This window comes from Lynx rufus, unplaced genomic scaffold, assembly GCF_022079265.1.
Source record: "Lynx rufus isolate CCGP_SWC_20201006 ecotype Redwood Valley unplaced genomic scaffold, mLynRuf1.p SCAF_15, whole genome shotgun sequence".
In the NCBI taxonomy this organism is placed as follows: domain Eukaryota; kingdom Metazoa; phylum Chordata; class Mammalia; order Carnivora; family Felidae; genus Lynx; species Lynx rufus.
This window is the reverse complement of record NW_025814829.1, coordinates 32,953,484-32,980,400: the sequence shown is the minus strand read 5'-3', so window position 1 is coordinate 32,980,400 and position 26,917 is coordinate 32,953,484. Positions and strand designations below refer to the sequence as shown.

General features: G+C 47.6%; 1 protein-coding gene across 1 annotated transcript; it reads left to right on the top strand.

The window, feature by feature from the left end:
- Positions 1-13,869: 13,869 nt before the first annotated feature.
- On the top strand, positions 13,870-26,333 carry BATF3 (basic leucine zipper ATF-like transcription factor 3). Its single transcript, XM_047076819.1, has 3 exons — positions 13,870-13,950; positions 16,615-16,719; positions 25,841-26,333. Exons 1-3 carry the CDS (start codon positions 13,873-13,875, stop codon positions 26,024-26,026), a joined length of 369 nt encoding a protein of 122 aa, XP_046932775.1. The 5' UTR covers positions 13,870-13,872; the 3' UTR covers positions 26,027-26,333.
- Positions 26,334-26,917: the final 584 nt, after the last annotated feature.

Here is a 26,917-nt window from a genome sequence, read left to right as displayed (position 1 = left end):
TTTCAAGACATTATATATCTATAGTAATCAAGATATATATAAATAATATATATAAGTATATAACATATTTATATAATGTATAATATATATTTCAAGACATTGTATAGCTATAGTAATCAAGACTATGAGGTATAGGCAGAGACACAGACACATATCTAAATAGAACAGAATAAAAAACCCAGAAATAGACCCACAGAAATAGACCCAAATAAATAATATGCTCAGCTGATTTTTGACAGTGATGCAAAAGCAATTCAGTGGAGGAAAGATCTACTTTTGGAGAAATGGTGCTGGAGCAAAAGACCCTAATTAAGACTCACATCTTACAGAAAAATTAAGATGGATCACATCCTTAAATCTAAAATGCAGGGGCATCAGGGTGGCTCAGTCAGTTAAGCATCCAACTCTTAATTTCGGCTCAGGTCATGATCTCATGATTCTGGAGCTGCAGCTCCGCGTCAGGCTCTGAGCTGGCAGTGAGTAGCCTGCTTGAGATTCTTACTCTCTGCCCCTCCCCCACTCACTTGCTTGTGTGCACGTGTGCACGCTCTTTCTCCCTCTCAAAATAAATAAATAAACTTAAAAAAAAATTTTTAATTTTTTTCAACGTTTTTTATTTATTTTGGGACAGAGAGAGACAGAGCATGAACGGGGGAGGGGCAGAGAGAGAGGGAGACACAGAATCGGAAACAGGCTCCAGGTTCCGAGCCATCAGCCCAGAGCCTGACGCGGGGCTCGAACTCACGGATCGTGAGATCGTGACCTGGCTGAAGTCGGACGCTTAACCGACTGCGCCACCCAGGCGCCCCTAAAAATTTTTTTAAAGTACATAAAATGCAATGCAAAAACTATGAAACATTTAGAAAAAAAAAGTGAGAGAGAATCTTTAGGATCTAGGGCAAGTCAAAGAGTTCTTAGACGATATCAAAAGCATGACCAATAAAAAGAAAGATTGGTAAATGGAACCTCATCAAAATTAAGAATTTTATTCTCCAAAAGACCCTGTTAAAAGGACGAAAAGACAAGTTACAGAGTGGAGAAAATAGTTGCAAACCACACATCTGACAAAAGACTAGTATCTAGAATATATAAAGAGTTCTCACAGCCCAGTTATAAAATGGATAAAAGACACAAAGAGACACTTTACTGAAGAGCACATACAGATAGCAAACATATGAAAAAATATTCACCGTCATTATCCGTTGGGGAATGCGTATTTAAGCCACAATGAGATATACTACTCACCTATCAGAATGGCTAAAATAAAAAATAGTGACAACACGAAATGCTGGAGAGCATGCTGAGAACCAGTATCATTCATATACTGCTGGTGGGAATTTCAAATGGTTCAGCCACTCTGGATCCAAAGTACTTTGACGGTTCTTGAAAAACTAAACACTCAACTACTCTCAGAACTTGCAGTTGTACACCTGGACATTTTCCCAGGAAAACGAAAACTTATGTTCACAAAGTGAACGTTTCACACAATATGTTCACACAAATTCCTGTACACAAGTGTTTATAGCAGCCTTATTCATAGTAGCTAAGAACTGGTGCCTCCCGATGGGTGAAGGATTAAATGAACTGTGGGGCCATCCATACCATAGAATACTACTCACCAATAACAACAACAATGAACTGTTGATATAGGCAACAACCTGGATCAACCTCCAGAGAACTATGCTGTGTGAAGAAAAGTCAATCTCAAAAGATCATATATTGTATGACTACATTTACAACATTCTTGAAATGACAAAATGATAGAAATACAGAACAGATTAGCGGCTGCCAGGGATTAAGGATGGGGTGGACCAAGTATGAGACCGTCTATATCTATGACTATAGACGGTGCTGCCGACACTCGTGATCTTTGTGGTGAGGGGAATGTTCTCTGTCTTGACTGCATCAATGTTAGTATCTGTTGTGATACCGTACCAAAGTTATTAAAGATTTTACCACTGGAGGAGACTGGGTGAAGGGCACGTGGGATCTCACTGCAAGCGAATCTAAAATATCTCCAAATAAAAAATTTAATTAAAAAAAACCAAAAATGATAAATACAAAATTTAAGATCGTGAAGGGGGAAGGGGATAGAATAGGGAGGAGCATAGAAGTGAATGAAAGAGATTGTCGGTGTACTGGCTCTTGGATTACATGGTGAATTTAGAGACGCTTTGTTATACTATTAATGAGTAAAAAAAAAAGTGGCAAATAACTAAAAGATCCAATGATGACAGAATAGAAGTATAGAATAAAGAATAAAGGTTAACTGAATTTTGTGTACCCGGGATCTAGGAGGTAAGTGACAAACTAGCCCAGCTCCTTTTGAGAGGCAGACTTTGGGCTGCTTTTTACACAAACCTGAGGCTCTTTCAGCTCTAAAGAGGCCAAGAGCATGGGCGATTGTTAAGAGAGAAAAAAGATTTCTTGAAACAACCCCAGTCACTCATCTTGAGTGTCTGGGGGAATAGCAAAGCTATCGCTCTCTTTCTAGTGAAATCTACCGCACTGTCAGTGGAAGTCACTCACAGTTTTTTCATGCAGCAGACGTGCGATCAGTGCTCTGAGCCCAGCCCTGTGTTAGACACAGCAAGCAGCTGGAGCTGTCCCCTGGGAAATTACAAATTAGTTGTAGATAGTAGTAGGTTGTAGAGGAAGAGTGAAATTACCTTAAAAAGGGAGTCACAAATGTCTCGTTCATTGTTTTAAAGAGAATAATGAGTAATCTCTTCAGATACTAGGCTGTTATAATTCTGATGGTATGCTACAACTTAGGGCTGCACTAGATATTAGCATTACATAACTAGTGAAAACACTCTTACTAGACGTCGTTCTGTGGGAAACAAAATTGGGGGGGGACAGAAGAAAAAGCAGTCACTTAGTTATTGTGTGAAGTATGCTACCACGGTGCTTATGTAAGCCAGTAATGTGCTGTGATGGTAGGTGCTGGACCTTCTCTGGGGGCAGCTCTTCTAATCCAAACGCTACTTGCCCCAATGTGGGTGTTCATTATATATTAATTACAGATTAATCATTAATATTAATCATGTTAGTGAGTGCATGTTCTACTTGAGTTTGAATGCCAACTCTGCCACTTTTCTGGGTAAGCCGGGCACGTTCCTTAAGCTCTCTGTGCTTTGATGCTTTCATTTCCAACGCTGGTTATTCCTACCTCCAGGCACTGGGCTGGGCAGTGGGGCCAGAGTGATAAGACATTGCCTTTGCCTTCGTAGGTTTTCTAATCTAGTAGGGGAAGAAAGACGTGTAAATAAGGAATGAGGTGTTAATATACATAAGAACTGGAAAAACACACACAAAACTAAAAACTAGAATTGTGGATGGTGCTCACTCTTAATTTATCCATAATGGTTGAGTCTCCCCTTTAAACATTTTTTTTAATTTTTTTTTTTTTTTGAGAGAGAGAGAGAGAGAGTAGGAGAGGGACAGAGAGAGAGGGAGACACAGAATCTGAAACAGGCTCCAGGCTCTGAGCTGTCAGCACAGAGCCCGATGTGCCGCTTGAACACATGAACTGTGAGATCATGACCTGAGCCAAAGTTGGATGCTCAACCGACAGACTGACCTGACTGAGCCACCCAGGCGCCCCGAGTCTCCCCTTTTTACAATGGAAAAGTATTCATGTATTTGTTACATAAATGTAAACATTTTAACTTCATAAAGAAGTAAAAAGATATGTAGTTCATTCTGATTGTCAGGGAAAGTTTGTGGAGGGAGAGATGCTTAAGCTATACTGTGAAAGAGTAGATGTTCATCGAGTCAACTGAGCTAGGGGTAAGAAGGGGATGTATGTGGAAAAAAGAAGACGGAAGCAGAAAGACAAAAGCCACAGAGAGTGGAGACAACTGGGCATGGTCTGGAGGATTGCAAGCAGTCATACTGCATGAGCATAAGGGGTGATGTGGCTCTAGAAGCAAGAGAAGTTCAGAGAGATGGAGGGAACCATGGAAGCCAAGAGGAGTAGTGCTTCATCCTGGTGACAAAGGACATCCTGGTGACAAGGAAAGGTTTTAAAAGCAAGAGTCACGTGGCAAACTTGCACTTTTAGATGGTCTGGAGGCCCACAAGAGCAGAAGAAGGAAGGCCTTTTATAGGGCACCTGGGTGGTTCAGTGGGTTAAGCGTCCAACTCCGTATTTTGGCTCAGGTCATGATCTCATGGTTTGTGAGTTTGAGCCCCGAATTGGCTGCTGCTGCACTGACAGTGTGAAGCCTGCTTGGCATTCTCTCTCTCCCTGTTTCTCTGCCCCTCCCCTGCTCGCGTGCCAGCACTCTCTCTCTCTCTCTCTCTCTCTAAGTAAATAAATAAACACTTAGAAAAAAAAAGAAAAACGAGGCAGAGGTGGATTTACTTTGAAGCCAGTGAAGTGTGAGCCCATCACGTAGACCTGTCCAAGGCCCGGGAAGGGGTCATAGCACTATGTTCACTTGGTTACATATTTTCATAAAATCAGCAAAAGAAAGAGATTTTAGCTGCGATTAATCAAGACTGGTTTCTTTCCACTCCAGCTTTCTCTCTGACATATTTCCTCTCTGGTCGGGCGGCACCGGGATGATGGTGTGCATTTTTGAGAGACAGCAAAGGGCGGTTGGGGTGGTATACATTTACGTTGGGAGTAGAGTTTTTACGGATAGGAGACTGGTATAGGAATGGTTTCCAGGATACTCTTAACGCCCACTGTGCCAACTCACGTGATGTGGCCTGCGAAAGCGCAGGGCAGGCGTTATTGCGATGTGAACGTATCCTATGGTGTTGGCACCAGAAGTAAACAGGCAGTGGAAGTTTGAAATATACTCAGCCCAACCTAGTGGGGGGCTGAGTCTTCCAGTTATCAGCCGTGTAACGGTGGAAGATTCGGTTCTCATGGATGCCTAGTCAAAGAGGAAGTCCTCACTGTCCCGGGTTTTACCTGATGATGCAGCTGACACTATTATATATACATAAACTTTTTGGTGAGAATCATAGGAAACAGAATTGACCAGAGCTCCTGTATTTTGAGGATGTGAGCCGCAAGCACACCACGCTATAGAATCACGTGATTTGTGTAGCTCAGCTGTCAATAACATAGTGCCCATCAAAGAAAAGATGCAGTGATCTTTCTAGTCTCTTCTGGACAAGTGACTTCCAAAAGCATTGTTATATATTGTGATAAGAAGGGGTGGTCAAGGAGTACACGGCCGAAAAACCTATGTAATAAAAGCATAAGGAGTGCGTTAGCTATTAGTGACAAAGACTCCGAACGAGAGAAGTAGGGCCGAGGACGGAGGACGGAGCTCAGGGCAGCACTGGCTAGGAGGCAGGCAGAACTGCTGAGATGAGAGAGACAGAGGGACAGAACAAGGATGATGAGCCAGTCATTTAAATTTCCCAGCCTCTTTTCCAGAATCTTCTAGGGTCACTCACTGGCATCCCACGTAAGTATTATCCTCCTTCTTTTCCTGTCTCCTTTTTCCTCCTTTTTCCCCTTTGGCCTTTTTCTTTTTCCCTCCCTCCTTTTTCAGGGCCAATTCTACACAAAGGAGTAAGACGGTAATAACCTAACACAGTGTGATTAAATCACTGTCTCCCAGTCTCTTTCCACTCGTAAAGCCAGGGAGCCTAAAATTCCACTATTTGAAATCCGTCCTTTGCGTGAATGCATTATCAATGCTTTTTCCTTTTAAAATGTAAACACCTTCAGTAGAGGTAACTCGAACGCCCAGGTTTGGCTGGCTGTCTTTGTCTTTTCCTCTCTGAGAGCTGCAGGGGAGAAAAGCCTGCCGGGTGGGAAGTTTGGCTGGAGGAAATGTCGTGAAACATCGTGCTGTGTTTTGGATTCTACAGAGTCCAGAACTTCACCTTGGGTTGCACACCTTTTGGGCAATCCCAGGCACCTGAGAGACAGCTTCAGGGAGTGGATGTTTCTAGAAGGGGCTATGAAAGGGAAGTTGCTAAAAACAACCCTTGACCTGTTGTTTGGGGCATGTCTTCATCTTATATTTATCTGTTCCTGTTTTTTTGTTTTCTTCTTTACCAGGAATCCAACAAGTGACCCGAGAAACAAGCAGTCAACTGTAGTCCACCTAAAAGAGTTCCCTAATTAGCTAGTAGGATTTTCATACACAGCTGGCAGGACTATTGATTGTAAGGTCATTTTGCAATATATGTCAAATACCTTGAATATACGTATATTCCTTTTGATTAGCAATTCCATTCCTACAAATTAAACCTAAGGCCATAATCAGAGAGGTGCAAAAATATGTGAGTGTAAGGATTGATATGGACTGTATTGTGTCCCTCCCTAAATTCATAGGTCAAAGCCCTGGCCCCAAATGTGACTGGAGCTGGAGATTGGGTCTTTAAGAGGGAGTTAAGGTTAAATGAAGTCATAAGGGTGGGGCCCCCATCTAATAAGCCTGTGGCCTTAATAAGAAGAGGAAGAGATGGGCGCCTGGGTGGCTCAGTCGGTTAAGCGTCAGGCTTCAGTTCGGGTCGTGATCTCACAGTTTGTGGGTTTGAGCCCCACGCTGGACTCTGTGCTGACAACTTGGAGCCTGGAGCCTGCTTCGGATTCTGTGTCTCTCTCTCTCTCCCTCTCCCCCACTCACGCTCTGTCTCTCTCTGTCTTTCAAAAATAAATAAATATTAAAAAAAATTTAAAAAAAGAAAAAGAAGAGAAAGAGAGAGACATCTCTCTTTTCTCTCCCTGCCATGGGAGGACACAGTGAGAAAACAGCCATCTACAAGCCGGGAAGAGGGTCTTTACCAGACACCCAACTGACCAGCACCTGTTCTTGGATTTTCTAGGCTCTAGAACCGTGGAGAAATACATTGTTTACATCACCCAGTCTGTGGTATTTTGTTATGGCAGGCAGGCTAAGACAATGATTTTTATAACAATGTTGTTTGCACATATGGAAAAATTGAAAACAACAGAGTAATAGATATCTAGAGCAGCTATGGTATATCTCTACAATGGAGTTTTATGCACGTTTAAAATGATGATGTAGACACGTATTTCTTGTCACGGAAAGAGGTATAATAAGACGGGATTTATTATAGGAATTGGCTCAGATGGTTATGGGGCTGAGAAGTCCCATAACCTGCCATCTACAAGCCGGCAAGATCAGGAAGGCTGGTGGGATAATTCAGTCAGAGTCCAAAGGCCTGAGAACCGGGGGTAGGGGGTGGTGTGAAAAGCTGCTAGTATAAGTGGTCCCAGAGTCAGAAGGACCAAAAACACAGAGCTCAGGAGCTCTGATGTCCAATGGCAGGAGAAGAGGGATGGACGCCTCAGCTCAAAAAGAGAAAGGGAATTCACCTTTTTGTTCCGTTTGGGCCCTCAGTGGTTTAGACAGTCCCCATATTGGTGAAGGAGGATCTTCTTTTCTCAGTCTACTGAGTCAAATGCCAATCTCTTCTAGAAACACCCAGAAATAATGTTTTACCAGCTGGGTGTCCTTTTGCCCAGTAAAGTTGACACATAAAACCATCACAATAATGCCAAAATACTAACAGAGTGATCTCTGTATGGGTGCTTGGATAACACGCAGTAGGTTTCTTCTGTATGTTTTTTAATCAATTCTAGATTTTACTATCATATAGGGCCTATAATCATAAAAATATCAAAGGTTATAAAGTCAGCTAGCTGACTCTTAGCCAGTTGCACTATTGGGCTTTGTACAATAATTGGCTGGCATTAAGAAAAAGCAATTTTCTCATTCTAAAAAAATGTACAACAAACTACAAATTTTAAAAATCTGACAAATACCAAAAACAGCAGAAAAATACCATATTTTTATTAATTACCTCCCTGACATACCTCTCTAATACTCCTTTCTTACAATTTTAAGCTGTGTAATCTTTGTTGTCCTCTTCATGAGACAATGATCCTGTAATGTAGTTTTTCTATAACTAGAGTAGAAAGATAATCCAGTGTTTCCAGGGGGGGGGGGGGATGAAAATTTGACTTAAAAAATATTCAGATAACTTCTTTCACCACACTTCTTTCACGACACATTGTCGTTTTTTTTTAAAAGAATTTTCATATTTGGAAAAACCTCTAAGTTTTTAAATGTGTGAGTTGTAATATTTCAGGGCAGTTCCTTTTCTTTTCCACTGATTCATTCTAAATATTCTTAGAACTGATGTCACTTGTTAACCAATCATCACCCCTGTAATGGCACATCATCCTCATCAATGTGAGTAGTTCAGATGAGAACAGCAAGAATTATAAACGTTAATTCCATCGTGTGTTTGGTCCGCTCTACTCCATCATTGCATAATCAGACCCTGCAAAGAGTCTGTTCTTGCTTCCATCTGACGCTGTTCTTCTGATGGCTTTGCTTCTAGTATTCTCTGAAATCCGTGTTTACGGTTTGCTTTCTGATGTCAGAAAGTTTTCTATTGATCTTAATTGCTTACCTTTTCCCCTTTAGTTTACATTTCATGAATTTTATATATTTTTTTCTCTCAGTTCTTTAATACATAAATACATTTAGAAATGATAAACGACGGTGCCCTTCATACGTGAACAACTCAGGAGTCTGGACTTTTCTAACTTTCATTGAAAATATTATAGAACATATTTCCAAACAGCAATTAAAATTATAATCAAGCTTTATCAAGTATACTACGTAGCAAAGAAAAAGACCCTAAGGTATATTTTATAATCCTCTAAGCTGTACGGTTGATTTCATTCCCAACAGGAGAGGATGCTGGTTTGACAAGACATGCAAGAACTCAGTCCCCTGCTTACAATTTTGCATGTGTGATGATCTGAAGAATTTTCCTAGATTCACTTCTGAGGTCATACATTTCAAACCTTTCTCCACCATCCACATTGGTCTGGTGCCGGGCAGTGTGAAAATGTTCATTTCTCAGTACAAAGAACCTTCTCAGGTGAGTTAGCATGGTGGGCAGTAGGAATATTCCTGGAAGCCTATAGCTAGTGAGAGTATGACTCTAGACAGAAATGACTGCAGAACACATACATATATCCCAATATAGAAATACAGCTCTGGTGAACCTTTCTTGGCAACCCCCCACCCCTCAGATGCCCACACAGCTAGTTCAACATCACCAGACATGAAGGGAGCGAGGGAAATTGGGGCGAAAAGAGATAGTGGTCTTAACCATTTGTACTTAAAATATCCCACTTTTACAAATTTTATTGCAGCCTATTGCCATATGAACACATTGCTAGGGCCCCTTCTGGGTCTTGAAAGAGGCCTGTCCAAGTGAGGAACCTTAAAGCCTAAGTACAATGACTTCCTGGCAAATGTACCTTGGCCTCCATTGCTCTCAGCATCTTCCTAGCCCTCATCCCCTCTCTCCTAGATTATTGCCATCACCTCCTGTTTCTTCCCTACCCCTTTTGGACTGTTCTTAATGCCACGCTCAAGGAAAACCTTAAGTCAGATCATATCACACCTCTGTTAATAGTCCAATGTTTTCTCGTCTCACTTCAAGAAAAAGGCAATAGTCCAGAGAGCCCTGTATCACCAGGCCCTTTGCCTTTCTGACCTCATCTCCTGGTATGCAGTCCTTCCTCACTGCACTCCAGTCTCCTACAGTTTCTGGAATGGTCAGGCATGCTCCCAAGAGGCTCTTGCATTTGCTGTTCATGCAGCCTGAACCATCCCACCCACATACTCACATGCCCCCCTCTCTCACCTCCTTCAGGAAAACCTCGCTTGGCCTTTCTTCACAACTCTCTATTTCTCATCCCTCCTTTGTATTTCTCTGTAGGACATACCACCATCTAAATACCCCACTTGGCTTATTCTTTGTCTGCCTCCTCTACAACGTGCAGTCCCTGAGTTTACTTTGTCCAGTGCCATATCCCAGTGCCTAGAACGCAGCCTGACACAATGACTGATTTCTGGTAAACACAGGGGGCTCTGCCTTAAACTTTCCTTTGTCTAGCCCCACAGGAAGCCCACAAGACCACCTTCTGAGAAAGAGCAGGGAAAATACAGTTACTGGAAAGCCAGTTTCCCTAAAAGAGAAGAACAGAGGTGAAGTAGTGACAGGGTTTTCTAGCATGCGAGCAACTTGTTTCTATAAAGAACTGTCATCTTGTGAAGTGAATCACCAGAGGATTTGATCAATGAGCTAGATCTCCTGCACCTCCTCCCCCTGCCGCTAAAGATGTGATCCAGGGTCACTGGGGCAGTAACGGGAAAATACCAAACCATATCATTTCTCTTCATGGTTCAAAGGAAAAACTACATAGGAAAAGGAAAGGCAGAAGAAGAAAAGGAGACACTTGAAATGTCTATTCTTGTTTATCTTTCCTTCATTTTCATTGTTCTTTCTCCTTCTGACCTAGAATAAAATGAACCAGAAAATATTACAGAAAATAGGCTGTTCCTAGAGCATCCCATTTGGCCAAACAGGTGTTGGCATTCTGATGTGACAAATGAGCTTAGTGTCAGGGAAGGCAGTAGTTAGTGCTTGTAAATATAAAATGTTTTAAGATGTTAACGTAATAAAATGTTCTCCAAAAAGTTAAATAAAGGAAAAGGAAAAGGAAAATTACTTATAATCCCACCACCACAGCAGAAAAGCTAGTAGTTTTGTATATTGTCTTTCAATGTTTTCTCATAGGCGTATACTTTGTCATTGTGGTATAAAAACCCCACAGCATGAAATTTACCATCTGAACCTTTTTTTAATATATTTTAAAAAATCTTTATTGCTTATTATTTTCGGGAGAAAGAGAAAGAGAGAGAGAGGGAGGCTGAGAGCAAGCAGGGAAGGGGCAGAGAGAGAGACACAGAATTGGAAGCAGGCTCCAGGCTCTGAGCACTCAGGACAGGCCCTACATGGGGCTCGAACTCACAGACCGCGAGATCATGACCTGAGCTATAGTCGGCTGCCCAACCGACTGAGCCACCCAGGTGCTCCTCATCTGAACCATTTTTAACAATAGTGTTTTACTCACATTTTTATATACATGATATACTTGCACTTTTTGTTATCTGACTTTTTTTCTTATATTACCTATGTCCAATAAATCTTCCATGTGGCAAACTGGTCCACATGCTTGTAATTTTTTTTTTCACATGCTTGTAACTTTAAAGATGCATCCTGTTCTGTCCCATGACTAAAACATATTTTAGTCGGCCATTCTCCAATAATTGGACATTTATGTTGCTTACAATTTTTCTACTTAAAAAAATATGATGAGCTTTCAGTGCATATAGTATTTTTCCCTTTAGTCATTTACAATCATCTTCCTATGATTTTCTAGAAGTTTTCTGGGGAAAATGAAGTCACAGGTGATGATTATTGCATGGTTTCTTTAAAAATTACAATGAATTTGTTTTGCGAGTGAAATATGAGGGCACCAATTTCAGCACACTCTCACCAACATTTGATACTTCTAATTTTGCTAATTTAATATTTTTAAATTTTTCTTTTTCTAACGTATATTTTTTCCTATATCTGTTTTCCTTGAGCATTTCCTCTGATGGGAAATGCCAGTTCATGCCTCTTGTGTAGGTCGGTTTTGAGAGACTGTCTCAGTATTTTTCTTATTCCTTTTCAAGGGCTGTGTATGTAGTAGAGATTTTAACCCTTTATCATAACTGTAGTGAACATTTCCCCCCATCTGTTTGTAATTTATTGTCATGCTCTCATCTATAGCAATTTAGCATTCTTGTACAGTTCAGATCTTTCCAGTGTGATTTCTCCTGTCGCGTTGTCTCAGAAAATTCTCTCCATGTTGTCTCATCCCAGGGCTTTACTAAAGAATTTAATTCTCTGAAACCGACCTGTTCCTTAAATGCTCACTGGTTAACCAAGATCCCTCCCTTATATTTGAGTAACGTAGGCTAGTAGGCCTATGCCTATAGGAAGAGTTCTGGTGTGCTGGGACCCGGATCCAGGCTCCGTGGGGAGCGAGGTGGAGGGCACAGCCGCCGCTGACCCAGGCTGCAGTGTGACTCCGCGGGAACACAAGAGTGGCAATACCCAGAATGAAGGATGGGACTGCACCTAAATGTCCGTGCTTTCGCCTTACCCTTTCCCTTCCTAAACAGCATTGGGGAATGAAAGCACTTCTGAAAATTAAAGATCACATGGCCGGTAGGTTTTCCTATCTTGTTAGAGTCCTTATGTTTCCAGAAATGAAGGCTCCCAGTCGACCTACCGCAATGCATTTACTGCGCCCTTGGTGTGCGGAGCCCTGTCCTAGGAACATTGTGTGTATCCGTGTGGTTTGCAAGTAATAATAGCTCCGGGGCAGCCATGAGTTATGTGGCACGGTGGAAAGGATAAACGGGAGATGAGAAGATAAATCTAGGCGGATAACCGAATGTAGAGATGGCTCCGTTGTGGATTCTTGATGGTATGAGGGATTAAGCACGGTCCCGTTGCACCCACCCTCAGTCCTCCCCGCTGCCTTGCACCTCAGCCCTGTGTCCAGTTGGTCGAAGCCCCTGATCCCACAGACAAGATCGTCCTGCCCCCAGCCAGGCAGTCAAGTTCACTCACGGTGCGTCTCAAAGCTGGTGCCAGGGTCTTAAATCCTGGCGGAGAGCCACGTGCGCGGGACTGCGAGTCAGAAGTGCCCGCCCCCCATCCCTGCTGCTGCCCACGAGCCTGAAGACTTAGGCGACCGCAGTGGGAAGGCACATCTGACCTCTTGGTCCTGGTTCCCACCCGCCCACCTAGGTTCGCAGTTATCTTTCTTTCTCGGTGCAGACCACAAACCCGAAACCGCTTGTTTTGTTCTTTGCTGGGACCAAGAACAGCACTGCTTGACTCTGTATCTTTTCCCTGGCAGGCAGGTGGAGGGGAACGCGCCACACCTCCACCCCGTCCCCATTTGGGCACTAATCCACTCATGTTAACTTGTAGGCAAGAGCATCTGCCACTTTCATCTTGAAAAAGAAAGCATCAGAGGTTCAGATCCCCGAACCTGTCAATAGTGAGGTCCACCGCGGCAGATTCGCTCTCAGTCGCTCTCAGGACAACCTCCTCCCTCCCATCCCACACTGAGGGAATTCACCCTCGGGGCCGTCCGGCCTCGCGCTCTCCCCCAGCCCGGCGGCGCGGGTGAAAAGGGACGCAAATGCCCCCCGCAGACAGGCCCTGGGGTGCCCGCGGCTCTCAGGGTGCGCAGAGGGACCCGGCAAAGCCGGCTGTCCCTCCCCTGGGCTGCGCCTCGCAGGTGGGTGAACGGCGGGTTGAGGAAGGAGTGAGAGTGGCGCCCGCGCGACCGGTCACCGCGAAGAAAGTCCCGGAGACCGTGACCCCTGCGCGAGGGGGAGGCGGGGCCGGTGCGCAGGCAAATACCGAGATGGGACCGCTTAACAACCCCGCGCAAGGCCACCCCCTTGTGTTTCGCAGCCCGCGAGGTCCCCGAGAGCGGCCGGAGGACCCCAAAGGCTGCGCTGCGTCTCCCCGACCCCTGGGCGCCGCAGCGTCGCCCCTCGTGGGTGGGCTTCGCGTTCCCTCCCGGGTTTCCAAGCTACCACGTGACTTCCACGAAGTGCCGGGGCCCAGCGGAAAGCCGCCGCAGGGGTGGGATTTGGGACCCCGAGGTGCGGCGAGAGGGCGGGGAGAAGAGGAAACGGGGCGGGGGTGGGAGCGGGAGGGGCGGGCAGACTCGGCGACGCGCCGGCCAGCGGCCCGGGCCGGGGGCGGGGAAACCCTGGCGGCGCGCGGCGGCCGCACGCGCCGGGAGAGCGGGAAGCCCGAGGGGGCGGGGCGGAGGGCGGCGGCCGGCAGGTGCGGGGGCGCGCGGATGCGGGCGGCCAGAGAGTGCCGCTAGGCAGCGCCCCGCGTGCAGGGGGCGGCGGGCCGCGCGGCCGCTCCTCCGCGAGGCTGCGCGGCGGGGCGGGGCGGGCCGGAGGAGCGCCCGGCATGTCGCAAGTGCTCCCGGCGGCCGGCAGCGTCCTGCAGAGGAGCGTCTCGGCGCCCGGGAACCAGCCGCAGCCGCAGGTAGTTGAAGGAGGCTCAGGGAGGTCCGCGGGCCTGCGGGGATGGGGGCGCCGAGGGGCACGCGGAGGTGGGTGGGTCTGGGGTTCTGGAGTGGTGACCGCTGAGTGTCGGGGTGGAAGGCGCTGCGGGAGCCAGCGACCAGCAGGAGTGGGGGCGTGGGGTGGGTCCAGGGCCCCCCGGCGTGCGCCTCTGTCCGGCGGTCCTCCGCTCACGCACGGTGCCCGCGGCGTCCGGAATGGTGACCCGTCTCTTGTGGCCCGGGAAGCGGAGAGACTGGAGGGCGCGGGGACCCAGGCACGGTCCACGTTTCCCCGCACGTGGGATCCGCGCTGTCCCGGTGTCGCCATCCTTGCGCTGGCGCCCGTTGCCACCCCACCGCCGGCGCGCGTGGCCCTTCCCGGGCGCCAGGGTGCGCAGAGGGGAAATTCAGCCCGAAGGGGCAGCTCGTGTCCAGGCACTTCCAACATCTACGGTCCGAATGGGGAACTCAAGACCCGTGCCTGAGGGTGCGGGGTGGGGGCCCGCAGTGGGCGGACTCCAGCCCCAGCGCTGGTGGAAACCCCTCGGCCCCCATCCAGTCCTCTGTGCTGTCCTGGGCCACATTTACAACTGTGTACTTAGGAATCTGAGACGAGGTTGCCCGCGGGGATGGCCATCAGAGAACTTCCCACTCATTGTTATGCTCCCCTTCCCAATTTGATGCCTTGTACACGGTGTCATCAGGTGGCTCTCAAGAGTCACACGTTTCTGAGTTTGGACCTCGGTTTTACCACACGCACGCTGAGTAGCCTCCGGCATTTTGCTTAACATCTTCGAGCCTCAGTTTCCCCCCCTGTAAAATGAATATAATAATAACCTCTCGTGATTTTTATGAGGATCAATTAAGATATGGTTAAGAGTTGATGGCTGTCTCAACACTTTGCTCTCCTTTCTGTTTTGATTAAATGTTACTGCTGGGTTGTCAGGTGTGAGCATATGGATAGGTATAGAGTGTCCCCTCCCAGAGGGCAGGACACAGGCTGCTTCCCTGTGCCCTGTGACTTTTTGATTGCGGACAAAAAGGCGTGATTTGGTGACAAGCACTATGGGGAATTCAAAAATAGCAGCGACCTCTACAGAGGTTGCTGAGGGCGTACCATGTGCTGGGAGCTTTAGGATAAAATCTCACTTTGTCCTATGCTCGTTCCAGGCGTTAGGCTGTTAGAATGATTGCTACAGTGATTACCCATCAGTTGTTCAGGGCATGTCTCTCTAGTGCCTAAAACAGTGCCTGGCACATGGCAGGTACTGATTTAATACTTAGTGAAACAATGAATGACTCACACTTACAATAAATGAGAAAACTGAACATTCAGAGAATGTAAGCCCTTTCCCCCAGGCTGTAATGACAGCAAGAGACAAAACCAGGAGCCACGTATTTCTAAGCTGAAAGTCTGTCCTGTACACCACATTTTGCCCATGTGGTGTTCTGGTTATGTTTACCAAGACTTCTTTGCCTCTAAAAAACTATGCTTTGACCCCTTGTGCCTGTTCCCTTAAGCACTACCTTCAGACCGCGTCCATTTGTTATATTATTTATGTATGTTGTTTGTGTCCTTCTGTAGACTTAGATTCTTCCATATACTGGAAATTCTTTACCCACTGGAACTTGGGGGGAAACATATGTCTCTCATATTGGAATACAAGACCATATAAAATGATAACTGCAGTTACCCATTATTTTATATTAATGTTTGCTTCCCAATAATATTAATAATTGAGTAGCTTTCCTGTGTTTGTATCCTACTAACTAACCTCTTAGCTTTTAAACTGTTTAAAGGTAGCATACTCCCCCCCCCCCCCACTTCCCCCGCTTGGTACCTTCTCACAGGGCTCTGGAAGGCAAAGAGTCTCTACTTCTCCATGTTTTTTCTATAACTGAGATGTTTTTACCTTGGTAGGTGCATTTTGTGAGCCTGCCTGTTTCAGGATAACTCTTAAAGGATTTGACTCGGTTTGGTTAAATCTCATACAGAGCGCTAAGAGCTCTCAAGACACATCATCAGTCTGCTTTCTGATTCACTCTGACCCGTGGAACAAAATGGCCATCAAGTATTGTTCAAATGAGCATATTGTCTGTGGTGTTTAAGATCATCTAGTGTGTTGGCAGAGTTGTGTGGTTGCAAGTAGTTACAAGCGTGATGTGATTTGCACGCATCGAAGTACCTGTTTCTGTGGTGGCGTCAGACCTCGCACGTGGCAGTTTCCAGACAGCAGATGCCTTCTGCCTTTCCCGTCCTCAGATGGACAACGTTGACACCACACCTCTTCCAGGCACACACCCTGTGGGGTAGAGGTTTATGAACGTTGGTTTGGAGTCCAACAGACCTGAGTTCCACTTCCCACTTACCCGCTTACTAGCTGTTATACCTGGAGCAAGTTCCTTAACCTCTCTGAGTTTCTTATTCCTCGTCTGTTAAATGGCGGTCACACCACACATTTGTCAGGGTGGTCACGGGGGTTGGCAGCTAAGCTCAGCCACGGCACGCGGTGAGCAGCAGGTCCTCTGCTGTGACTTCAGGTAAAACGGGGAAGCTCCATGAGCCATGCAGAGGAAAGAGGCAAGGCTGAGGAGGGTGAGGCAAGGGGCCTGGACAGCGCACCTGACCAGACATTTCCCCCCAGAGTCCGGAGGACGATGACCGGAAGGTCCGAAGGAGAGAAAAAAACCGAGTTGCTGCTCAGAGAAGTCGGAAGAAGCAGACCCAGAAGGCTGACAAACTCCATGAGGTGAGCCTGTGATTGGGGCAGAGCCACATTAAGGCCACGGAGAGGAGCCACCTTCTGCCCTTGCACTGTGGTGGCGGCCCCAAGGTCATGTCCTGGTCATCACCGATTTGGACACACAAGTCTAATTCCGCTGCGTCCTTCAGCCCAGTGTTCTGATTCTTCACTCGCCGACATCTTGCTTTCTCCCTCGTCCACTGGTTGTTCCTCACTCTCGATTTCTTTCATTATAAATCAAAACAAAATAAAACAAAACTTCCTCTTGATCCCAATTCCTTTTCAAGCTACCACCCCACTTCATTTCTTTCCTTCCTCACTTCCCTGCTCCTTAAAGAGAGACCTGCTCTCTCCACATCTTCAGTTCTATTTATTCTCCAGTCCCATGTGATATTGTTTCTACTGCTCCCTCCCCACCCAAGGTGCCTGCACGCATACACACACACACACACACACACACACACACACACACGCACCCTTCCTATGGAAGCTGCTCCCACTGAGGCCCCTAGTGCCCTGGCACTGCCTGATCCAGAGGCCTGTTTCTAGTCTCATCAACCATGGCCTTGCTGGAACATTTGACACCATTGACTCTGTGCTTTTTTTAAAATAGATTTTTAAATGTTTATTTTTGAGAGAGAGAAAGAGTGCACACAAGCGGGGGAGGGACAGAGAGAGAGGGAGACACAGAATCCGAAGCTGGCTCCAGGCTCCGAGCTGACAGCAGACAGCCCGATGTGGGGCTCGAACCCATGAACCATGAGATCGTGACCTAAGCCGAAGTCAGATGCTTAGCCGACTGAGAGCCACCCAGGCTCCCTAACCCTTCCCTCCTTGAGACCTTCCTCAAGGTCTTTAGCTTCCAAAAGACCACACTTCCCACTTGACCCTCTTAACCACCTTTCTTCTCAGTTTCTTCACTACCTTTTCTCCCTCTGCCTGTTTTCTTAAATGTTGGTGTTGACTGGGCTTTCAGACTCTGCCCTTTTTCCTTCCCATCCTGGAAGATTTGATCTATTAATCTGTTCTCTCAGCATCAGCTGCCCACATTGATTGCTCCAGGCAAGACCTCAGTCGCAGGCCCTCGACCCCATATCTCGAAAGTCTGCTTAGATGTCTCCAAGTGGGTCTGCTGTAGGCTGCTTGGATGCAACATGGCTGTGACAGTGTGTGTTCACCCTGAGACTCTCTTCTCGCTGTCTTCAATTGCAGTTAATAGAGCTAACCACCTTTCTCATCACCCACATCAGGAACCTGGGACTTATCCTAAACTCTTCCATTGCTCTCCACTCTCTATCCCACATAATCTCATAGCCAGGATTGGGAACTGCCCCATATCAGGAACTGGCCTCGCAAGCATCCGAGGGCCTGTGCAAAGAATTGGTGACAGTTCTGAGCTCTCGTCTATACACAGAGTTGGTGCAAGTAATTGGGGATTTTAGTTTAATGTTTCCCCGCCTGCTCTCTTGCCACATCTTGTCTCCACAAGGCGAGTCTGGGGGCACTGACGGCATAGCTGACCGAGGTATAATGGGGGGGGGGGAGGACAGCAATCTCTGGAAACCCTTTCACAGTGAACCGAGAACAGATTGAGGATGCACGTACTCCAGGGAGAGGTGACCCACTGGTATAAATTCACAGTGGGCATAAATGACACGTTAGACTCTTTCCCGGGAGCAGGAAGACTGGGCCCTAAAAAGAGAGAGGGTCTTCAGATGAGGGTCAGGGAAGGTCCTTCCCAGCCTGTATTAATCCTGGAAACTTCCCACAGAAGAGTTGGAATGTCCTTTGAGTGCTTTCTTCCTTCCCCTTTGCTGCCGAAGCAGTCTTGGGTCTAGCGTCGTGTTACCAGATAACCCCAGAGGGCACTTTTGGCTCAGTTAGTGCATGGTCCTGTGTTCAGACCACATGTGCCAGCCAAACAGTGAGGGTTCTTCCCCTCAAGAAGCTTCTCGTCCAAGCCAGGTGCATTCACTTAAGAAAACACTAGGGGACACTCTGTTGTAAGTCCCAAGTAACTATGTGTGTGGTTATGAGTGAGCGACTTGGACAGGACCTTCCCCAAATATTTGTGAAGCTCTACCATGGCCAAGGCGTTGCTGCTGGGTCACAAGGAGAGGAGTAAGATCTCATTCCTGTTTTGGGAAGCATAGGAGTTTTCAAGGAAAGTAGCTCGTTTCCGGTGGCCTCGGTAACAAATTATGACAAATTCGGTTGCCTTACCACAACACAGGTTTATTATCTTACAATTTTGGACGTCATCTGTCTGGAATGGGTCTCACGGGGCTCAAATCAAGGTGTCCAGAGGTGCTGTATTCTTTCTGGAGGCTCCAGGGAAGAATCCATTTCCTTGCCCTTGCTGGCTTCTAGAGGCTTCTGTGTTCTCTTGCTTGTGGTCCCTTCCACCTTCAAAGCCAGCACTGGCTAGTTAAGCTTCTTTCATGTTATATTACTCTGATACTGTTTCCATTGTCATCTGACTCATGACTTCTTCTTTCACTTATAAGGACCCTTATGATTACATTGGGCCCACCTGCATAATCCAGGATCATCTCCTCATGTTCAGATTCTTTTTGTTCTTAATGTTTATTTATTTGTTTTGAGAGAGAGAGAGAGAGAGAGAGAGAGAGTACGTACGCATGAGTTGGGGAGGGGCAGAGAACAAGGGAGACAGAGAATCCCAAGCAGGCTCCGTGCTGTCAATGTAGAGCCTGACGCAGGGTTTGAACTCATGAACTGTGAGATCATGACCTGAGCGGAAATCAAGAGTCGAATGCTTAACCGACTGAGCCACCCAGACGCCCCTCCCCAAGTTCAGATTCTTAATCACACCTCCAAAGTCCTTTTTGTCATGTAAGGTAACATATTCACAGGCTCCAAAGAGTTGATGGATGTCGACCTCTTTGGGAGGCCCTTATACTGTGGAGGGCCTTTCTTTTTTTTTTTTTTTTTTTTATATGAAGTTTATTGACAAATTGGTTTCCATACAACACCCAGTGCTCATCCCCAAAAGGTGCCCTCCTCAATACCCATCACCCACCCGCCCCTCCCTCCCACCCCCCATCAACCCTCAGTTTGTTCTCAGTTTTTAACAGTCTCTTATGCTTTGGCTCTCTCCCACTCTAACGTCCTTTTTTTTTTTTTTTTCCCTTCCCCTCCCCCATGGGTTCCTGTTAAGTTTCTCAGGATCCACATAAGAGTGAAACCATATGGTATCTGTCTTTCTCTGTATGGCTTATTTCACTTAGCATCACACTCTCCAGTTGTGGAGGGCCTTTCTGTTCACCTAGCCTCTTCTGCTGTCCCTATACTGTGTCACGTGACCAATTGTGCCAGGTGCTCTTTTGGGAAATGGGAATAACTGATGTGAAACCCAGCCCTTCCATGGGAGAGCACTCCCTTCTCTGTCTCTGTGGAGCCAAAGAGTAGTTCCGGTTTAAGTACCACTAGCGGATCACCTCATCAAGGATAGTCTTTCTGAGAAACACAGTGTCAAGGAGGCCAGGACAGTGGCTCCACCCATGCACAGATCCCCAAGCTGTAGCCCTTAACTTTACTGTCACTAGCTACACACAAGTGTTATTGGTCACAAGAGGGTGTGTGGGGGAGCAGGTGGCTGGCTCAGGAAAATGGAAATACATCCCAGTCCCGCTGTAGAAGAGGAATGTCTTCTTTGGACCGAAGGGTAGCACATGAATTCTGTCTCCGCTGTTAATTCCTCCCATGGAGGGCAGCACAGCTGTGTGGGGGTCTGTGTTCTGCAGGGCAAACATAGCAAAACAAAATAAAATAAAACAAGACAAAAAAACAAAAGTAAATATAGTAAAAAAAAAAAAGTACTTTTTTAAACTTTGAAAAAAGTCTACATATTGAGGGTGGGATATCTGGTTAAAAACTGCGGTAAAGAATAACTTTGTTGTGCTCCGGTGAGTGAGCTGAGGGCAGAGCACCTAGCAGGCTGCTCTGGGTTGTGGCAGAAGAGCCCTTCAGGCCCCCCCGGGCTCCAGGCCACGTGAAGGACAGGAAAGTGAGAGCCGGACACGTTTCTCAGAAGCCTCTTCAAACCTGGGACCAGGCCCCTCTCTAGGAGACACTAAGGGGTGCAGAAAGCAGCACTTGGTAGCCGTGGCTGCCTGTCACTCCCTGGGGAGATTAGCCCATGAAAAGAGCTTTACTCGGTCCTTCCTCTGTCCCATACTGTGGGGTAGCATTGCTGCATATCTCAAAGTCACTCGAGATCTTTATTTGCCTTTCTTGAATACCACGAAGGGGAGTATTTAGAGCTCGTTTAAAATTCCCACCTTTCTCTCCTGCCCACCTTGTTCACTCACTGGAGTCTCTCTTACCTCCAACACCTGAGATACCTCCTCCAGTCCCAGCTCCCAGGAGCCTCTGGGCCACCTCCCACCTCTCCCGGCTCTCCGTCTGCAAAGCTGGAGGACAGTCCGTCAAGGCTGGGCCTCCCTGGAGGGCAGGGCTGGGAGAGCCGGAGCAGGCCATGCCAGGGACAGGCTCAAGTCACTCTTTAGTCTGAATTTTCCCCTCAGCGAGGTGGTTGCTGGAAGCCCAACTGTGGTGACGAGAAGCTGTTCCTAATGTGTGTCTGTGTGCCCCAGCGCTCACTGTGGCTTTTCAAATCATCTCGTCAAGGCGCTTACACCTCTCATGGGGATTTCAGCCTCTATTCATCTCTGAACATTAGGCACACGCCTGAGTCCACATTCACAAATAGAGACCCAAGTGAACGGTCCAGCTTTCTACGACGAGCCAAAAGGTGTCTCAGAAGTGGGTCAGACTGGTTCGAGCCAGGCATCCGAAGGTGTAAGACTGAGAAAGAACGTTGAGTCAGAAAAGGAAGGCAGACGATGCCATCCTCAGGAACCCCAAATGTCACCAACTGACGGATTTCTTAGGCAATTTGGTTGTGGTCTGTGTTGCCACGGTTTTTTCAGATATTGCATATTCAAAGAGAATGCTTCATGTCAGTCCCTCCTTGGTTTAGAAACTGATGATGACACTAATTTGTACGGCCCTCCCTGATGACACTAACTTTCTTCTGGGAAGGAGATCAACCTAGGGCTTGGGAATAGGCTCACTGTAAAATCCTGAGCCCTCACAGCCCTTTACTGCCAGTAACCACCACGGGGAAATTTGGGGCCAGTCACGGCCAAGTGAAAGCACAATTGCTGTCCTTGCTTGAGGATTGCATTTGACCTTGAAATCAGGTTCCAAGTCTGCATGACCTTGGAAAAGTCACTGCACCTCTCAGAGTTTCACTTTCCTCGCTTGTGAAATGGGGTCTGTGTGTGGCTGTGCCCTCCTGATGGCCTTTTCCTCCCCCTCATCTACTTCCTGCCTCTGTTTTCCTCTCTGGTTCCTGGTACCCACATTAGCTTGTCAGTTGTTTTTTTTTTTTAATCCTGGACCCTGGATGCCCCCAGACAGCCCCTCGCTCCCCAGTCAACCTCTCTTAGATGCCCAGACCAGGGTTCCTCAGCCTTGGCACTACTGACATTTGGGGCTGGATACGTCCTCGTCTGGGGGCGTGCTGTCCTGGGCACCGTAGGCTGTCGAGTGGCACCCCTGGCCTCTACCCACTGGATGCAGTAGCGCCCTCTGGTCCAGTTGTGACAACCCAGCTGTCTCCAGACATGCCGCCTGTCCCCCGGGGACCACCGCAATTGCTCTGGTTGAGGATGGCTGCCTCAGACAGTCTCATTTCTGAGGCAGAACTGGGATTTGCAGAGGTTTCGCCGCCGGGAATGTTTAGGTCTCTGCTTTGCGACTGTGTCCTGCGAAACGCCAGGGAAGGCAGCGCAGTGACCTCCAACCCTCCTGCGCAAAAGGCTCGAAAGTCAGCAAGATTTGAGCTAAACTGATCTTTTGGAAATAACAGATGGGCTAATGTTCTTGCTTATTTTCACATATGTCAAGTCCAAGTACTTTCTTCTCCAGGTAAAGTGGGTGTTACTCTTTCCCCTTTGTTCTCTGCATTCTCATACCTCCTCTCCACCTGCTCAATATTTATTTATTGATTTATTAAATATTTATTTATTTATTAATTTATGAGTAACACCCACTTTTATTCTTCTTGAGCTGGCCTCACCTGGAGATCTTGACTTCTTCTCTTTTTATTCTCTCAGCTCCATGAAAGTCCCTCAGCAGGTTTAGAAGTAAACGTCAAATCCCAGAAGAGAAAGTCCCTGCAGAGAAGGCGGATGAGGGGGCTGCTGGGCTGGGGTTTAGAGGAGGCAGCTGTACCTTGGGAAGACTTTAGGCAGCATGGCCCTTCATGGCTTCTGGAGCTAAAACTCAGAAGCTCACAGCGTCCTGCCACAATACAAAAGGACACTTTGGAATGTTCTGCCATGGCAAGTGATCTTCCTATGTTTTGGAATCTAGTTAAAACGTTAGCTCATTAGGGGTGCCTGGGTGGCTGAGTCGGTTGAGCGTCTGACTTCGGCTCAGGTCATGTTCTCACTGTTCATGAGTTCAAGCCCCGCATCCGGCTCTGTGCTGGCAGCTCAGAGCTTGGAGCCTGCTTCAGATTCCGTGTCTCCCTCTCTCTCTGCCCCTCCTCCTCTCACACTCTGTCTGTCTCTCTCTCTCTCAAAACTAAACATTAAAAAAATTCTTTTAAATGTTAGCTCATTGGAACCATTCGCATCTATTCTCCATTTTACTTGGAGGTGAAGAGCATTTCCAGTTGCAGGGTGCAGCACGTGAGCGTGTATGTGTGTGTGTGTGTGTCTGTGTGTGCGTGCATGTGTGTGCATGCACGTGTGCATGCGTGCATGTGCACGTGTGCGTGCGTGCATCTGTGCTGCATGTGCATGCGTGCGTGTGCGTGCACATGTGTGCCTGTGTGCATGTGTGTACGTGTGCCTCACAGAGCTGCAGCCAGTCACCCTGCTGCTGCAGGCAGGCTTCCCACGATGACTGTCCTGTCTTCCCTCCCCTTGCCCACAGAGGGCTTGTTGCTGCTTTGTAGACTGCATTCGGGCTCCAGGACTAGAGTTTGTCAGAGGCCAGAGGGGAGCTGACAGGCATGGAGGAGGGCTGAGGGCAGAATGGGGCCCGTGCGCTAGTGAAACCAGACTGACCCAGGATAACCTGTGAGAGGAAGGGGTGCAGCTGGTGGCCTTGGAGAGTATTCCAGACTATCCTGAGGGCTTGCCTGGGGAAGGCTCAGATGGCCTCTGTGTGTGCAGCCCCTCTGCCACCTAGAGGGGGGAAGGAAGCAGGTGAGAGAAGGAGGCAGAGGACTGGGGCTGAGTCGTCACTGGGCACTGTGGCCCATCAGGTGGGGCTACCGCAGAGGGTAGCAGAGGCTCTTACATTTCTGATCTTTGGGGAGAGACCTTATTTAGTATAAGTAAGATTGAATATGATACAAAATTGAATAGAACACATAATAATGAGGGATGTGGTTCCATTAGGTGCTGTGCTCAGGGAAGCCTTCCTGGAGGTGTTAGGCTTGAGCTGGGCCCACACAGAAAAGGAGGTAGGTAGTCCAGTCGAGGAGAACAGCATTAGCAAAGGGGCAGAGTTGAGAATTTGTGTGTGCTTTAGGGAACTGTAAGAAGAACAGACATTTTTAGTGACATTTTAAAAAAGTTACTAGTACAAGAAGAGATGTGATGGTTAGGAAGGTTGGGTCCCCACCCCGGGAAATGCATGGTAAACAACACTGCAGCAAGATTTAAATAAGATTGTCAACTTTGAGATGGTCTCTACTGGCGTGCCCTAGGGCTCTGCCATTGGTTGAGAATTATACTATAGAACATACTAATGACTTGGATGGAGAGAAGGAAGACCTGCTCATCAAGCTAATGGACAGCTTATAGCTGTGTGGCATCGTGATCCCTGAGCTGACACGTTAAGATTCAGAAAGACTTTGCTAACCTGGAAGATGCCAAGTGAACAGGGTGAAAGTCAGGAGAAGTGGATATAGAGCCCACACCTTTCATCTCCAGAACACCAGTCATCATCCAGATGTAGACAGAGGAGCAGTAGATGCAGACAAAGCCTGCACCTCTCCGCAAACTCAGGGAGAATCCCCAGAGTGAGGGGGCTGCAGGCTTGGGCCCAGCCCCAGGGTGGGCCACCTCCAAGCATCTGCCCTCTGCATGGGCAGGCCACCTGCAGAATCATGCACTGTTTTGGGTATGGCGTTTTTCTCCGAGATCCTGGCAAATTGCAGTGTGTATTGGGATGACCTCCAGGAGGGCAGAAGGACCAGAAGCCCTAAAACCCAAGGAGTTCAGGGGACCTGAGACAGTTGAGCTGAGAGAATACCTAAGGGGAAGTGGTATGGGGCTGTCTCCTAATATTTCAAGAACTGTGATGTTGAAAAAGTATTGAATTTACTCTGTGTGGTTCCATAAGGTGGAACCAAGCCCAATAGGTGGGTCTGAAGGAGAGAGAGAGATTTTGGATCGGCACAAAGACGAGCTTTCTAGTAGACCAGCGTGGAAATGGCAGGGACTGCCCTTTGAAGAAGAGAAGGCCCAGCACAAGTTGCATGTCCGGTTTCTGCATTGTGTGGGTTGGGCTGAGGGGTCTCTAGACCCCCCTCCAGGTCTAAACCTCTGCAAACTCTGGTATAATGGAAACTTAACAGAGTGTTGGGGCGAAACCAAAGCAAGGGGTATTTTTATTCATTTACTCATGCAGCCAGCAAACATCTGTTATGTTCCAGGCACTGTTCCAGGTGCTGGGGCCACAGCAGTGACCACAACAGAGATCTTGACAAGGCAACTCAGCAGTTGGGGGAGGAGAGGCTGGCTGCAATGGGGGCCCTGAGGGAACTTTTAGGAGTGATGGAAACGTTCTCTCGACCAACGTTTAATTTGCCAAAACTCATTGAATTATATACATCCTTACAACAGGTGTGTGTTATTTGATATAAATCATATCTCAATAAAGCTGATTCAGAAAGCAAAGCCCCACCCTCACCAACCTTGCATCCTGGTGGGAGGAGAGAAACGTGAAGCTAACAAGGAACCACTAAGAGCGGTGGAAGGGGGCTCAGTTAGCGAGGAAGCGTTCCTGGGGAAGAGCGAAGCATCAAGCGAAGGGAGTGTGCTCGCAGAAACCATTTTCCCCGTTCTCCTTGTCTGTGCAGGAGTATGAGTGCCTGGAGCAGGAGAACACTGTGCTGCGGAGAGAGATCGGGAAGCTGACCGCGGAGCTGCAGCAGCTGAGCGAGGCCCTGAAGGAGCACGAGAAGATGTGCCCGCTGCTGCTGTGCCCCATGAACTTTGTGCCGGTGCCGCGGCCGGACCCCGTGGCCGGCTGCCTGCCCCGATGAAGCCCGAGGATCCTCCTCCTCTGCTGAAGGAGGAGCCTTGGTCGTTTTCACACCTGGCAGGAGGGTTCCCTCCGCATCTGTGTACAGGGGGGCCTGTGGCCGGGTCCCCTTCTCGGAGCTCCTGGCCGCGTCCTCAGCAGATGGCTCAGCATGACGCTCCCGCCGGCACCTCTCAAAGCCTTGAACCGATCCAGGCAGGGAGGCCACCCTCAGGAGTCACCTCGAATCCACTTTGGCAGCTAATAGGTTCCATGTTGTGCAGAATCATTGCCTGTAGATTTTGGATAATAAAGATGGTTATGACGTCTCCTTTTGCTAACTTCTTGGAATTTAGAAATATAATAGGTTTCCTCGTCCTGGAGAGGTCATCTTCTGTCTCCTCACACGGTTTTGTGGCTCCTGGGTCTTGCTTTCCCCTCCTGGTCATCTTCCCCATGGCCATGTCTGTGCTCGCTGCAGGAGACAGCTGTGGAGGCCTGGAACTTGCGGCCACCCCACCGGGGTGATGTCGAGGTAGTCATGCTGGGTGTGACCCCTGCCTGCTTTGGGTAGCTCTCCATCTTGGTCAGCACCCAACCCCTGCTGGACTGTCAAGGCAGATTTTCTCTTCCAGGCCCTGGAAGCTTTCGTGACTGCTCTGGACACTCCTGGGTCACCTCCCTGTTCCATACGTAGGCGTAGGATCAGAGGACACTTTTACTTTCTGTTAGTCTGAGTCAGCAATGGGATGGGGAAATCTGTCCCCTAGTTTAAAAACACAGATATTTTTGGCAGATAAGGAGAGCAATTTCCTTTCAAAAGTTCTGTCTAATTATTATTTCAGGAAAAGCAGAACCAAGACAAGTTGAAGGTGGGCCTGGCGAGAAAAGCAAAATGGGAGAGGATTCCTGG